Source organism: Camarhynchus parvulus, chromosome 1A, assembly GCF_901933205.1.
Source record: "Camarhynchus parvulus chromosome 1A, STF_HiC, whole genome shotgun sequence".
In the NCBI taxonomy this organism is placed as follows: domain Eukaryota; kingdom Metazoa; phylum Chordata; class Aves; order Passeriformes; family Thraupidae; genus Camarhynchus; species Camarhynchus parvulus.
Window position 1 is genome coordinate 15,341,081 of NC_044586.1, and position 15,831 is coordinate 15,356,911.

The window sequence follows — 15,831 nt, forward strand, 5'->3', positions numbered from 1 at the left end:
GGAGAAGAGACTGATCCCACCTGCCTTTTCATGTATATTTAGTCACATTTTCTTACTCACTTTTAGCAAAGGGGGTTTTTATCTTACGAGTCTGCCCCCAGATCTGAAAAAACTGATTCCTTGTCTGCAGCTCTAAAGACATAAATTTTAACTTAGACAGTGACCACTAGAACTGAGGATGAAAGAACAAAATATCCTTTGCAAAATATTACAGCTACTCTTGCCAGCTTCACATGATTCCCATTACTAATAACAGGCAGGGGAAAGCCCCCAGAACAGTGGGAGAAGAACACCTGCAGAAGGAGCTTCCTCCACACACACACCATCAACTCTGCAGCTCTGGCCTCACTGGTGAGCAATACCGTCTGTACTTTAGATTCCCTCGTGCCTGAGTTCATAGAATCACGGAGTATCCTGAGTTGGAAGGATCACTGAAGTCCAACCCCTGCCCTGCACAGACCCCCCAACAATCCCACCCTGTGCATCCCTGAGAGCGCTGTCCAAACGCTCCTGGAGCTCAGGCAGCCTTGGGACCGTGACCATCCCTGGGGAGCCTGTTCAGTGCCCCGGCACGCTCTGAGGAAGAACCTTTCCCTGATACCCACCCTGACCCTGCCCTGACACAGCTCCAGCCGTTCCTGGGTCCTGTCCCTGGTCACAGAGAGCAGAGAGCAGGGCCTGCCCCTCCTCTTCCCCTCGTGAGGAAGCTGCAGAACTGCTGTGAGCTCTGACCTCAGTCTGCTCTTCTCCAGCTGAACAGACCAAGTGCCCTCAGCCGCTCCTTGTGTGGCTTCCCCTCCAGGCCCTTCAGCATCACCTCCATAACCTTACTTTGGACATTCTCTGAGAGCTTTAGATTTTTCTTATATTGCGGTGCCCCAACAGAGAGAAGCAGCACTTGTGCAGCCCATAGACATGGCTGTGGATCAGTCTCACAGGATTTGTGTGCTTGAGCAAAAGCCTCTTCTGTCACAGCTGCAAGTGGAACTGAGTGGGCACAGGCTGCCCCAACACGGGGCAGGACAGTGACAGAGGTTCTGTCATTTGGAAGAGGCACTGCTAAGGTCCATTTGTGTTGCAGAGGTTTCATTTCATTTCACAGACTGGCTCTAGTGGGATCTGCTGGAGAGAAGGAATGCCTGGGAATAGCTGGAACACACTAATCTTTTACAGGTGTACCTTGAGGTCTTTGTGCCCAAGAAACACCCCTTGCTCACACCAACACTCCAGGGTGTGAACCAGAGCACCGTGATGGGCAGGTTCACTTCAGAACTGTGCTCCTGGTACTGCCAAAAACCAGCTACAGCTCTGCTCACACACTTCAGCACACTTGTGAAAGTTGTCCCTATTTTATGCTACTTTTCACTGATAGATGGGACTGCTCTCTGACCACTCACAGAGGCCTCTACCAATCAAAACCATTCCAAGATTCTGACACTTCCTCGGATGAAGCATCCTCTGCAGAGCACCCAGAGAAAGGAGCACCAGCCCTGCCCAGCCCGGGGACACCGGCAGGGCGCCAGCCCGAGTGTTGCAAAATGGGAATATGTCAAGATTATCTTAAGACAGGATATTCCTTCATGTAAGATCTTTGTGTATTTCCAAGCCTAACCAGCAAGAATGGCGATCTCACCAGTGGAAGAGGCAGCTGCCAGCATCCCTTACTCAAGGCATCCTGGAACTAACATGTTTTAAGGATGTAGTAAATCAGTGTTGATGTATGTCTGTGTATCCATTGCTAACTTGGCAAAATACTCCAGGTCCATCACGTCTATATGCCAGAAAGACCCTGCCCAAGTAAAGACATGCATAGAAGTCGGCTGCATAGAAACTTACATGAAAGATCCTAAGCAATCCTAAAAGAGTTGCTGTGCTTGGAAACTTACTCTGAATTTCCGCGTATAAATAATGGCATGAAAAGCCCGGCAGTAGTGCTTTATTTGCGGTATCACCACAGAGCACCCATGCTTGTGCAGCTCTGAAATAAGCCATCGGTGTGTCTCTCGAGTGGTTACTGCACCTGTCCCTGCAGCTCTGGGCTCGCTGCACGCCGCGGGCAGGGCCCGACCCGGGGAGCGCCGTGAGAGGAGCGCGGCGGCGCCGCCACCGCCGCACATCTCGCGAGAGGTGGCGCGGAGCTGGGGCGGGAACATGGCGGGGCGGGGGCGCTGAGGGGCGGCTGGCGGAGCAGCCCGCGGTCCCTCCCCGGCGCCGGCGGCTCCTCCTCTGCTCACCTCAGCTCACCCCCTGCATGCCGGCGGTGCTGGGGGCGCTGTGGAGCGGGGCACGGGGCCGCCCGCCATGGCCGAAGCAGGAGCGGGAAGCGCCGAGGGCGCCGAGGAGGAGCGGCGGGCGGCGGAAGGTGGGAGCGGGTCCGCCCGAGGAGCGGGCGGTGCGCGCCCCGTCCCCCTCGCCCCTGTGGCGCGTTGCTCCGTGCGTGGGGGGCGATGGCGGGCGCCGTGTGTGGGGTGTGTCTGCCTGTTTTTGTCTGTCTGTCTGTCCGCCCGCTCGCCCCGGTGATGTGGCACGGGCGGGTGTTGTTGTGGGGCTGGTGCCCGTGGGGCACTGCCGTGCTTCCGTGGGGGCGCTCGGGGCCGCTCCTGTGCCCGGTGCCGCTCCGGGGCCGCTCGCGTTTATGGCTCATTCCCGCTGGGCTCCTGGCTCGCTGCTCCCGATCGGTGGAGTTCAGTGGAGGTACCTGGAGCGCCCATACGGAAACAGAATCACGGAATAGGGTTGGAAAAGAGCTCTGGAGAGGGTCCAGTCCACCCCCGTGCCCAGGCAGGGTCACCTGGAGCAGGTGACACAGGAGCATGTCCAGGTGGGTCTGGAATGTCCCCGGAGAGGGAGACTCCAGGCCTTCCCTGGGCAGCTGTTCCAGGGCTCTGCCACCCTCAGTGTGCAGAAGTTCTGTCTCAGGCTGAGGTGGAACTTCTTGTGTTTAGTTTGTCTGTTGCTCCTTGTCCTGTCCCTGGGCACCACTGAAGAGAGCCTGGCACCGTCCCCTTGGCATCCGCCTGTGTAATGGTCATTGTGCTGTATTGCTGTGACAGATGTGTCATCATACTGATGCCATGTGCGCTGAAAATCTGGGGGGTTTGGGTTTTGTTGTTTTTTTTTTTTTTTAACTAAGTTTGTAGTTCTCTGTTTCTGGTACTCACGTAGCCTTGCATTTCTAAAACTCTGGTATGATTTTTTTTGGTAGGTAAACATGATTTAGTATTTTAGGTATAGTGATTCTGGATTTTCCCTGTGTGTGTATGTGTGCCCACGCTTGTATGGCGACCAAGGTTTGATCTTTCCATGTTTTTAATCATAAGTTTCTGATACTAAATCAAGGCTGGTTGTAAACTACCAGCTGCTGCTCGTGTTCCTGCTTGGAAACGAGTAGAAGGGAGCGTTTTGCACGGGGTGTGGGGAAACACAAATGGTCCGATCCCTCCTGAGCCATCACTGCAGCTCTGTGTAGTTAGCACCAATTCTTCTAGGCTTAGTAGTTGTTTTCTAAATGCCTCTTGGGTTATGTGTGCTTTAATGTATGTGAGGATCCTTGTTGTCTCAAATCCTTGACGTTTTTCTGTCTGTGCTGCTTGATTGTTTAAATACTGTTGTAAAATTCTGTGGCAAATAATGTACTGTTTGAAAACAGAGTGGTGGTGGCGGCGGGGTTTTTTTGGTAGCGTTTTTGCAGTCTGCTCAAGTGTGCTTAACACTTAAGATACATTGTTTCTATATCATGCATATACTGAGAGGAGAGAAAATTATCAAAATGAATAAAGCTCCAAATGCACGGGCATTTCCATTTACAAGTAGATTTGGGAAATCAGTGAACTTTCATAGGCTTTCATGTTTTATTGTGAGATAAACCCCCATCCCTGCTTTCATTTGCTGCCTATGTTTATACCTGTTCTTTTAGTAGATTTCAAAGAAACAAGTTCTGGGCTTCTTTGTTTTTAAGACAAAAGTATCTAAATTGTTGGTGGGATATGGCCACACTAAACTTACCTGCCTACTCGTTTTTAGGGTGTTTTTCTCTTCATTTGAATGTACACCTTATTGTTGGTACATTTGCACATTATGGAAAACAAACTCTAAACTCAAACTCTAACTCTTGGATGTTTCACATCCAAGAATCAAATTCATTGTAAGAAGAACTAATTTGGTGGGTGATTTTGGAAGTGAATTATTGTGAACTTTTGAAAATTCCCTGTTTGGACTGCAGGGCCAGCTAAACCCATGGAAGTTCTGCAGCTGACTTGATAGGACTCAGCATTTTGCAATCATATGATTCCAAAACTTACAGGAAAACAACTATCCACCATTTTTCTAGGAGTATATAATTGGAGAGGATTTGTGGTTTGCTTTTTGTTTGTTGGTTGTTTTTGCCAGAAATGAGCTATGATATATGAGACTCCCAATTCCTATCAGTGCTTTCTACCTGGTGCGAACATGAAAGTGCCTGGGAAAGCAGGGTACACTTTCCAGGCCTTGGGGAGCATCTTTTCATTAGCTGGCTTCTGCCTTATTTTATTTTTTAATACTCTGATAGATTTGGCCAAATATTTTGTGTTTGAAATCTGTTAAGTAAATGTGTCATTTAACTGGTAAGTTGTGATTTTGACTGCTTCTCTTCCAGGTGATGAAAATGAGTAAATATAGATGCAGAGAGCAGTCAGTTGCCTGTGTTATTATTTGATTTAATTTTATGTAATTCAGAGTGTTTTAATTTTTGACTTTTTTCATTTTGTGAGATTAAAACCAAATTCAATGTTCTTAACATAGAAAAGTTTATTCTCTGGATGGTGTTGTTCATAAGATGCTTTCATTACTGAATTCTCTGTATCTTGCTCCTGCATCGCACATGCTTGTAAAATTTGGGGAAAGAATAAGCTGCTTTAGTCCATAGCTTCTACTGTTTTCAGAACTTCATTCCAAAGATTGTTGTCCCAGCTTTCAATAAGAAGTATTGTAGGTGATGAGCTTGATGCCAGACTTGCTGTAAGTAAGTTTGAAAATGCTTTTCATGGCCTGTTTTAAAGGTCTAAAATACATAAATAAATTCAAAGAATTTTTAGTACAACTCTCAGCTATGTGTAGAAAATACAGTTCTTTGTTTTATAGGTGTTCAGATGTGCAGGACCTTAAGCTGATGTCACAGCACCTGTAACTTTCTTTCTCACACACTCCTGTACAGTATGTAGGCTGTGTGTGTCACTGTCACACTCTCTAATAAAAATCTGCAGCAAAAATTCACTAAAATAAATTAAAAGTTTAGAAATGTAACTCCATAGTAAAATAAAATAATTTACATGGCGTGGAGTTATTTGCCTTTGTCAGTGTGAAGCCATTCCGCCTTGTCCTGTCACTCCAGGCCCTTGTCAAGAGTCTCTCTCCATCTTTCCTGTGGGCTCCCTTCAGGCACTGCAAGGGCACAGTGAGGTCACCCCAAAGCCTTCTCTTCTCCAGGCTGAACAATCCCAATTCCCTCAGCCTTTCCTCACAGCAGAGATGCTTTGTCTCATATCTAAAAAAAAAAACACACAAAACAAAACAAAACAACCCAAACACAAACAAAAAACCAACCAACCAAACAAAACCCCCATACAAACAAAAAACCCCAACCAACCAACCAAACAAAAACCAAAGAAAAAAACACACACAAAATAAACCAACCAAAAATAAACCCCACCAAAAAACGATGTCGATTGTGACAGAACTTTACAATCTAAAAGGAACTGCTCTGGCTGGGCTGCACAGCCCCCAGGTGCCAATTCACACTGGCTTACACCAGAATTTGGAGTTCTTGAGAACTGACAGAGCTCAGATTCCTAGCTGGAGGGTTTTGTGCATACCACATACACACCTTTGGAAAATACACATTTTAGTAGTCTGTGGTATCCGTGATCTTAGAAATCTGAATTCGAAGCAGCCTCTTTCTTCTCCTTTCCTTTGGAAGTGTTTCAAAGTAGGAAGCTGGATTAAAAGTTCCTTATTTTTGGAAAGGTTGTGCCAGTGTTAACACATTATTGATTTAGTTAGCTGCAGAGCTACCACATTTCTCCAAGTCTCACTTATTCCCAGACTATGGAAAGTGTCACCATAAGGTTTATAAATGCACTTCTTTAATGATATTTTATTTCAAGCCCATTTTAGTGTAATATCTTGGTAGCTGAATCTGGATGTTCTTTTTTAAACTGACTAATAAATGAGGGCTAACTGACAACTCTTTTAATTAATTTGTTAATACTACATAACTTGTATCTTCTTGCTGATTTTTGGAGTGCTAATATGTATCCTGCAAACCTAGACAGAAAAGCTAACCCTGCTAGGGGGTGGGTGGTCCTGAGGTAGTGCATAATTAGGCCAATTTGGAAAGCCTGTCTTGGGCTTGAACTTGTTGCATGTGATGCAAACAGGTGCTGTCTGTGGCTCTTATGTTAAATAATTGTGTGATATTTCTGTACTTGGGGTGGGTTTTATCTCACTTATCTTTAGATGTCCAAGTCTGAGGCAGTTCCTTTGGTCCCTAATTACTGACTAGAGATAGGCACTCTTGGGCTGTATCTCATCTAACCAACTGGAGGAATCTATTTTAGATTGAGATGAATCACCCTAGAACTGTTTTATTTCATCTAGCCAAATGTAGGAATCTATTCTGGGGAGAGATGAATCACCCTAGAAATGTCTTCCTCCCTCCAAGAGGGACCAGAATGGCTACTTCAGATGTGGACATCATTATTGGTTCACATGAATTTCCCTTTTTATGGCCGGTGGAGTTTGGCCATAAACCTTTTCTTAAAGCTTGTGTTTGCTTAGGAATTGAAAACCTTAAAACTGTTGGTCGTGAAAACAGCTCAGGAATGTGGCATGGGATTAGAAAATATTATTGTCAGTAATTGTAAAAATGTGGAGTCTCCCAAGCCTTGTTTCTCAATGCATTGCATGGGATTGACAGAAACTTTGCTGACACAGGAATATGGCTGATTTTGTCTTTGTATCTCCCCCCAAACAGTTTTGTGCAGCTCCTTGGCAGTTGTTCCCTCCTTTGCCAGCCCCTTGGGGACTCTAATTATTGTTTCTTTTCCATGTAGAAAAAACACAAGAGTAGGGGATGCTTTTGTTATGAGAAGTATGTATTGATAACCATCCTTTAAATATTTTGTTTGCCCAGTTGTGAAATACACTAAAATGAGCGTTCAACTAACAGTTTTTTCATTTCACATATACTTACTGGGAAGGAGCTATTTTTCATATGTGTTTGTACTGTTCGGATGGTCTTTGCTTTTTCACAGAGGGAATAATTCCAGTGGAGGAATTCCTGTATTATTCTCATTATTTTAATCTGTCCCAATGTGCATAATATGCTTTAAAAATATCTTTGATTTGTAATATTGATAAGCATATAGGCTTAATGCTGAGAGACAGACATAGATTATGATAGACATGTATTTGAGGAACTGTTCAGTTGCCATTAAAATCTGGTTATCAGTATTCCAGGACATTAGCAATGGAATGAACAGTAATAAAAATGTTATTTCTCAGCTGGAATTTTATTTGGCTTGCAAATCAGACTAGTGTGAGTAACAGCCTTTAGCGTGGTCAAACAAAACTAGTTGATTTAAACTGTTTTTAGTAGTTTTAGAATTCACTAATGATTTTGGTTTTATAGAAACATCAACTTGTTATAAAGATTGGTCTTTCTGGGTATTATTTCTCATGAAGCAAGTGTGCTATGAAATTGGGAATTATTTCAGTTTGCTTCATGTGTGTTTAGAGGTGTTTGTTGTGATGCCAGTGGTATGAAAATATTCACAAAAAAGCAAGTATAAGAAATTCAGCCAGGTGCTCAAATGACAGGTAAAAATTCAACTTTTTCTGATCTTAGAAGCCCATCCTGGTTTTTGGGGTACATTCTAGACCATTCTCTTTGTGAACCTAAAGACTGTTAAATTCATTATTCAGCTCTCCCAAAGTGGTGTAGCCAGAGAGGGAAAGAAATCTTTCATCACAGCCTACACAAGGTTGGGACACTCCAGGGAGAGAGTGAGGACCCTGGAATCACCCAGTATCATCATGATGGCTCTTATGGAGCCCTCAGAGATTATTTTCCATCACCCTTCCTGACTTTTCAAAGCTTCCTTTGGCTTTAGGAGCTGTTTCTGCCCACTTCTTGCTCAGTGAGTGATAGGTATGAAAAAGATTTGTTCACTTCTGTTGAACTCCACATAATCACTGTTCAGCTATGTTTGGTTGTTCTGAAGCTTAAAATTTATTTCTCTGTTTATTTTCTTTTGCGTTGTTAATGGGGGTTTGGGTTTGGTTCGTGGGTTTTTTTTGGAATATGTGTATAAATATAAAGACTATAAGCTGCATGCTGAACATGTCAGGGATCAGTACAGATTCTTAACCTTACATTTTTGTCCAAGATCAGCCACCCATCATACTGGCATTTAGTTTGTCCCAGGGATAGTGTTAAGGATTCAATTTATCACCTAATAATTGTAGTGTGGAAGTTCCTAGTAGGTGGCTGTTACTGGTAATCTGAATATATTTTGTTTTCTCACTTAAGAATAACGAAAATGGGTGTTGTTAGTAAAGGTAGAAGAGATAACTGCAGTATTCAGAAATTGTTGCTTGGGTGTGAGGAAAAAAACCTGGTTGTTTAATAATATTGGAGAGAAATTGGAAAACCTGTAAAAGAGGCCTTGGATTTTGTTCCTTTAAAGGGAAGTGTTTGGAAAGCAGGCTGGCCATCTGTGTGCAGAGCAGTATTTAGGTCAGTGGGTCTGTGCTGTCCTGCTTTCTTTCAGGACGAAAGGATCTGTTGTGCTGAAGGCATTCTGGTCTTGGAACCATGTAGGTTGCTGTTTAGTAAGTACTCTTTTATGAATATTCATCGAGACTGATTATACTTCAATAGCTTAATCAGGAATTATAGGATGCTGTGACCTGGGCAAATTAAAACTGCTCCTTTTAAATAAACAGTTCCTTTGCATCTGTCAGCATTTTTTGTTTGTTTTGGAATTGTGTTAATAACAGAAATATAAAATGAAACTTTTAAGGAGACTCATCATAAAAATATTTCAGAGATCTACCACTGTCTTATAGAAATACTTACAGTATTTTTAATGTAATTTCTTTAATATATTTTTAATATCCCTAATTTGAACGTGATGTGCATTTGAAAGAACTAGATTTTCTTGGTGTCACAGATGTCCAAAGGTTGTCACGTATTTGTCAAGTATTTGTTGATTCTTTGTTTCCATCTCTTTTTTTTGAAACTTCCTGTGTGACTTAATGAGTTAAAGAGCTTTCTAAAATAAAACAGGGGCTGACTTTGTGTTGTCTGATTTCATAGAGAGAGGATTAGTGGAAGACCAGACAAGCTGTTGTTGGAGTATTAGCCTATTTTCATTTAACTCTCCAGAGCTGTATTCCAACCCCAAATGAGAACCTAGAAGGTCATTTTTCTGGTGTGTGATGTGTTTACATCTAAGAGGGGAAAAAATATCTTTTGTATCATTGTTTTTGCACATTTCTACATTTTTACAAACAGCACAGATGCTAAAAAAAGAGAGAAGGCTCACAAGAAATTGTCCAGATTTTCTTCTTGCTGGATTTTCAAAGTAATCCTCTTGGTTTTTGCTCCCTGCTAGAAGCAGGAGATGCTCACTTCCTTAAATGACATCTCTTCATCTCTCATCTGTCCTCACTGGCACATGAAGCCTAAAGGAATTCCTGCATTTGCTGAAGCAGAGTTAATTCTAGCTCTCTGGCTCTTTGCCTAAACATGAGCTGGGTGATTCTTTGTGATAGCTGCATTGAGACAGAAAAGCAGTGTAATAGTGCTGGTGTTCCTTGGGACTGTTCTCCTTTCCCACTAGGCTGCTAGGATTGCTTTGGCTTGTGATTTCTCTTCTGTCCTTCCCAGAAACAACAGTTTTCCTTAAGAGGAGAAGTGTGAAGGGAACTTGACAAGTTTTTGAGACTCTTCCAACTTCCATGGCAGATGTTCTGTGTAATTGTGGATTTTGTGTCAGGAATATGATTATAGCAAACTTCCATTTTTTGGATATCCCACTTGATTAAAAGCAGTTCACAATGTATTTTTAATTCTAATTTAGTTTGAGCCACAGTATTTTGATCTGCTAACAAATGGCACAGCTGGTGATCTTCCAGCAGGATGTCTGAGGTGGGGGAGAATTTAAGTGCAAGGGTTGTGTGAGGGGAGAGCAGTTCTATATTGCCTTGGTGTGTTGATTGGGTTGGTGAGATCATTGCAGCACTGTGGGAAGGTGTGCACTCTTTGCTGGACTTGGCTTGTGGCAGTGCAACCTTGGCTTTTTGTGTCAGAGACACAGAGCCACGCACAGACAACTTTTTGTCCCCGTGAGGATGAGAGTGGATGCAGAGTGCTGCAGCTCTTGCTGGACACTGAGCCTGTATTCTCGCTGCCAGACAAGTTCTCAGTGGATGGGAGCCCGTGCGTGGCCTGCGGAGGGCCCAGCCTCATGAATCCCGTCCCCAAGGCTGCCAGCACCACGGCTTTCAATGCTGCCCTGCCTGACATCCCAAGGAAGCGCAAGGGAAGTGATTCTGATAACCAGTAAGTGAATCAAATCTCCGTGTCTCAACCTAAATCCGAGATATTCATCTGTTGTTTATACAACATAGTCGCTGTCTTTCCTTTTCCTCTTCCTCCCTCCTTTCCAATCCTCTTTCCTTTGTTCATTACCATTACATTCGCAATGTCTTCCAAATGTGTTCTTTGACAGTCCCCAATTATTAAAAATAGATAAATAATCCTTAAATCCAAGGGATATATGGAGGATTCTGTAATGCCATTTCCTGGCCTGAAGTGTCTAGATAATGTGTCTCTAATGCTGAAATTTCAATCCTAATTGTTAGGGTTTTTTTCTCCTTCTTTGCCTACTAGTAAAAGCAAATTCTTAAGTTGCTTGAAGTTTCCCAGGCACATACTAGAATTTTACCTTCAAGCATGAGACAAGATTACTGGTTGAGTTGTTTAATCTAGAACTGCTGCTTCAGTGACCAGAGCAGCCATTTCCTTAAATGTGGAGACAGACCTGTGACCTAAAAATGGGGACTGTCCTCTTGTAGTGCTCATTCTTTTAAAGTGGGTCAAACCTGACTGCTGAGGGGACACTGTCAACTGTTTTATCCTGTTCTATAACTGCCAAACAGATGCCAGTTAACCAAAAAAGTGATGTGCTCAAAGTTGTATAAATCAGGCAGAAGCAAAGGACACAAGATGCAGATGTAGTGCACCACAACTATCTCTAAACTAGTGCAGAATATCCATGTTTAAAAAGGTGGGGAATAGGAGATTTACATGTATTTATGATTATTAAAGCTCTTTAATCACTGCTTCTCCCATATGTAGTCCATTGATCTGCAGTAGCTGTACTGTGGGTGTTGATGTAATTGCCAACTTGGAGATTCAAGTGTGTCGTGTGGATAACTGAAAACTCCAGCAGTATGTTAGTTGCTGGGGGAAAAAAATAGCCTCCATTCTTTTTCAGTATCACTTTTTGATTCTTACCTGTTCAGTAAAAGTGTTGGTTTCTCAGTGATGTTTCCCTGAAATTTTTATCTCTCTGATAAAAAAAATTATTGTCCAAGTTGAAAAATTATTGGAAAAGTACTGGCTAATAAGAATTAGTAATTAGATTCTAGGACTAATGATCTTGCTGAAAATAACCAATCAAGTGGAGTTACCATTAAAATTTTCTGTGACTTAGGTTTTTTGGGTCTATCAAGTCATCTTGTTGTGCTTCAAACTCCATTTTGCTTACTTTGTGATCTGTTTCTGCAGGGATACAGTTGAAGTTGATGGTGATCCTCAGAAAAGGTACTTTTTATGAATGAATCCATTTCTGTTTTGAGTTCTGTGAACTTGTCACACTTTGCTGTTTGCCTAGATGAGCTGTGGGGTTCCTTGAGGAGTGCTTCATCCCAGGGCAGGTCTGTGTACAACACAAGGTGATAAACATTTAGTTAAGGAACAGGATGGACAGGTCCATTCAGTGTTAAGGTTTCCTGATAGTTCTTTCTAAGATGATGCTCTTACCAAACTTGTTAGTATTGAAGTTTAGAATGGGAAGGAGTGAAAAGTGCCAGTTCAATAAGAAGGCTTAGGGAGGTGAAGGAAATATTCTCATATTCTTCCAGGATTGGTGAATGTAAACATTTTTGTTGGTTGTTACCTTTTAAGGTGCTTTTAAAATTACAACGATAATAACTGTGTTAAAATAATGCTGTTACAAGGTGGCTATGCAGCATAAGCAAACCCTTTGTGGAACATATGTGCCGGCAGGGTTGTTAGTTACATGGTTACTTTGTTGCATTTTCTTTTTCTGTGTCTGGAAAAGGATACCTTACTTGGGTAATATTTGTTTGTAAGTAGCCATACAGTGTTTTTATAGAATACATTACTTCCCTTGGAAGGCACCTACAGTGATCATCCACTCCAACAGCCTGAGCACTTCAGGGCTGACCAAAGGTTAAGGCACATTGTAAAGGGCATTGTCCAAATGCCTCTTCAACACTGACAGGTCTGGGGTATTGACCACCTCTCCAGGAAGCTTGTTCCAGTGTTACCCCACCTTCTTGGTACAGAAATGCTTCCTAATGTCCAATCTAGACCTCCCCTGCACACCTTTTAAACCATTCCTTTGTGTCCTGTCCTTGGATACCTGGGAGAAGAGCTCAGCACCTCTCTGTACACTTCCCCTCCTCAGGAACCTTCAGAAAGCAAGGAGGTGGCCTCAGCCTCCTTCTCTCCAAACTAGACAAACCAGGAGTCCTTGGCCACTCCCCACATGACATTCCTTCTATCCCTTTCATCATTGTTGCCTTTCTCTGAATTCCTTCAGGGACCTTCCCATCTTCACCAAACACCTTCTCACATTTTGGGGCGCAGAAGTGCACACAATATTCCAGGTGAAGGCACAGCAGTGCTGAGGACAGCAGGGCAATCACCTCTTTGCCCATCTGGTGTTTGATGAGCCCAGGATGTGCTTTGCCCTCTGACTGCCTTGACCTGGGCCTGCTGTCAGCCAGAACCTCCAGGTCCCTTTCTGCAGGGAAGTCACTCTTTGGTACATAGCCTATAGGGTAGTGTAAAAATCTTCCTTTGGGGTTAGATTAGTTGTTTCTTCGTGGATTTTTTCCATGGTGCTTATCATGGAAAGTGTAACTAAAAAACTCTCTTTTTCTGCCTTTAAAACATTTGCTTCATTTTAGAAGAAATGGAGAAGTATATTTAATAAATCAATTGAGAAAGTAAAGAAAAGCTGGTATTCTTTATTTTTACTGATTGATACCCATTCTGTCCTTTATAGTACCAATTAAGTATACCCACATTATAGCCACAAAGTAGAATTTCACCCTCTGTTCATGTAGTCAAGGTGGTTTTAATTTAGCTATTCATATCAGCAACACCACAGCTGTTAGGACAGAGGCTATAAAAATCCATTGAAGGCTAGGACTGATTGCTTGAGCAGCAAATTTGTGCTAGATTTTTTTCCCCAAGTGGAGCTCCTGAGGGAGAAGGCAAGTTAATTAATAGGGCACATGCTGCATTGCAGCTGGTCTGGCTTCTCCTTACCTCTTCCCTTATGGTTATAGAATGTGAATTCACAGTATATGGATATTTCTGGTAAGTTTATTTTAAAATGGAAGGACAATATTAGTTATTGCTAACTCGTCTAAATCTGAAAGAATTTCAGTGAATGAAAGTCTTGGGGTGCAGTGAGCCAAACCCCCTCCTGTGTTTGGATTTCTCAGACTGTCTAGAAGATTGCTGGGTTCCAGTGAAATCCCAGATTCTGCCTTGTTAGTTTGGCTTCTGGATCCTCACTGGGTTCAGTGCTCAGTTACAGGCGGCAGCAGCTTTTGGCACCTTTCCTGAAGCTGTAATCTCCAAGGATCCTCCTGCTTCCGTTTCCTCAGGGGAGACACCTGCTGCCTGCTTGGCCTCTCCTCTTGATCCTCATGGTACCAAGGCCATGAATTCTTCACAAAGAGTGGGGAACAGTGCAGTGGGCATAGGGAAAGAAAAGCTCATTGCCCTTGTTTGAATCATCTTTTATAGGATGTTTATCACTATAAACACTTTATAGAGTGTTTATTGTGCTGCAGACACTGAAGACTGTGTTTTGTTTGCAGTTTTATTACTTTATGACTTCCCAGTCATTTCTGTAGGGTATGGGAAATAGCTTAGGTTTTTTGGTTTTTTAAAAATATAATTTAGGATTGCTTATTTTATAACTTAACTATAAGAGATGAGAAATAAAAACATAAATAGATAATTTCTCTTATAAAACTTTAAACAAAAAAATAAAATCAAAAAATCAAGTCTAGTCTTAAGTTAGAGTGTTCCAGTAATGTTGTTGTCTCCGGAATAAAAAAAGCCCCATAATTATGAACTATCCCTTTAATATGTTCACACAACTGTGAATATTGCCAGTTGTGCTCTGGTCTCTTTCTGTTATGCATCACTTGCTAGGTCAGTTATGGTTCAGAGATTTTGTGGGTTTGCTTTTGCTGGAGCCACAGTAAATTTGTAGCATTTTTCTATCTTCTGGAATTTGTGGGAGGAAAGAAGTGTCTACTATTAAATATGTAATTTAAAATTCTGTATCTTGTGTTTTGTAGGAGTGAAGATGAAGAACATGTTAAAGTAAAAGATTTCAGGTACTCATTTTCAATAGAAATATGTTTTGCTAGTGAAGACCGAAATTCACAATAGTAAAATATGAGTTTGTGGATAACATTCATTAAAACTTTATCAAACATTTAACAGTAAGCTTTTCCTTTTCCTTGTTAAATGTATAGTAATTTTTAAAGCCTCCTTGAGGGTTTTATTTGCTAATAATTTTGGTAAAAGTTGCTGCAGGATATCTCAGATGTTTTAGCAAAAACATGAGGTTGAAGTTTTTAAGGTGAGAATTAAATGCGGTACACCCAAGTCATGTGTAAGGAGCTGATCCTTCATCTTTATGAATTTGAGAATTGTTTTTTCTAGATTTGTCTGCTTCTGGAGGTATTTAGAATTTATTCCACATGGAAATGGATTCGGCTAAAGCATGACAAAGATTTCTTGTTCTAGAACAAGCTTTTGTGTAGGGAATTATTCAAGTTTCGCCATTGAACTTTGAATTCACATAAACTGAAATTCAATAGAGCACTTGCAAGATTTGAAATGTTGTGTGACCACAGTTCAGCCAAACAAATATTTTAAGCTACAGACAAACCACGTAGTAAAACCAAAGCTGTGCTGTAAAGTTGATTTAAAAATAAGTCTTTAATTTTTCATGTGAGCAGAGATGTCAAACCAGAAATACATAATCCACTCAGCATGCTGTCAGAAGTATTATTTATATAGTATGCTAGCTAGTAATTATGAAGTGTTCCTGTAATTGAAACAAAATTAAAGAAACTAAAATGTTCCAAGATATATTTACAGTTTCACTTCAAAATTATTTTTTCTTCACACAGTGTCTCAGATTGCTCTGTAAGATTGTAGTGCATTGCTTTAATGGCTTCTATGTGGTATTGTTAACTTTTTTCCTTGCTTTTTGGTGCATTAGTTGGAGGGAAAAAGAATAAGTACAAAGGTGTCTGGAGGTTTGCTTATCAGTTATCTCCTTCCAGTGTTATTTGTCTCTAGCTTATTGTGGAACCTGCTTTTCTCCCTTTGCCTTTGTGCCTGTGGCAAGCAACAGAAGGCTTTTTCAATCATTCAGTCAAACCCTGAATTTCTGCACCCACCTGACCAGTTTTTTATAATTCCTTATTGACCCTCAG

The 15,831-nt window shown here is 41.9% G+C and overlaps 1 protein-coding gene across 3 annotated transcripts in view; it reads left to right on the forward strand.

Annotated features, from left to right (window-relative positions):
* The first annotated feature begins 2,178 nt into the window (after window positions 1-2,178).
* Window positions 2,179-15,831, forward strand: part of ARNTL2 (aryl hydrocarbon receptor nuclear translocator like 2) — a 32,086-nt gene continuing 18,433 nt past the window's right edge. The window contains exons 1-4 of one of the 3 annotated variants that reach the window (XM_030959931.1): window positions 2,179-2,362; window positions 10,459-10,606; window positions 11,837-11,872; window positions 14,680-14,718. In XM_030959931.1, coding sequence (XP_030815791.1) covers window positions 2,302-2,362; window positions 10,459-10,606; window positions 11,837-11,872; window positions 14,680-14,718 — 284 coding nt within the window. In that variant the 5' untranslated portion in view covers window positions 2,179-2,301. The remainder of the gene's footprint in view (window positions 2,363-10,458; window positions 10,607-11,836; window positions 11,873-14,679; window positions 14,719-15,831) is intronic. The other 2 variants (XM_030959930.1, XM_030959932.1) reach the window with 2 other exon arrangements.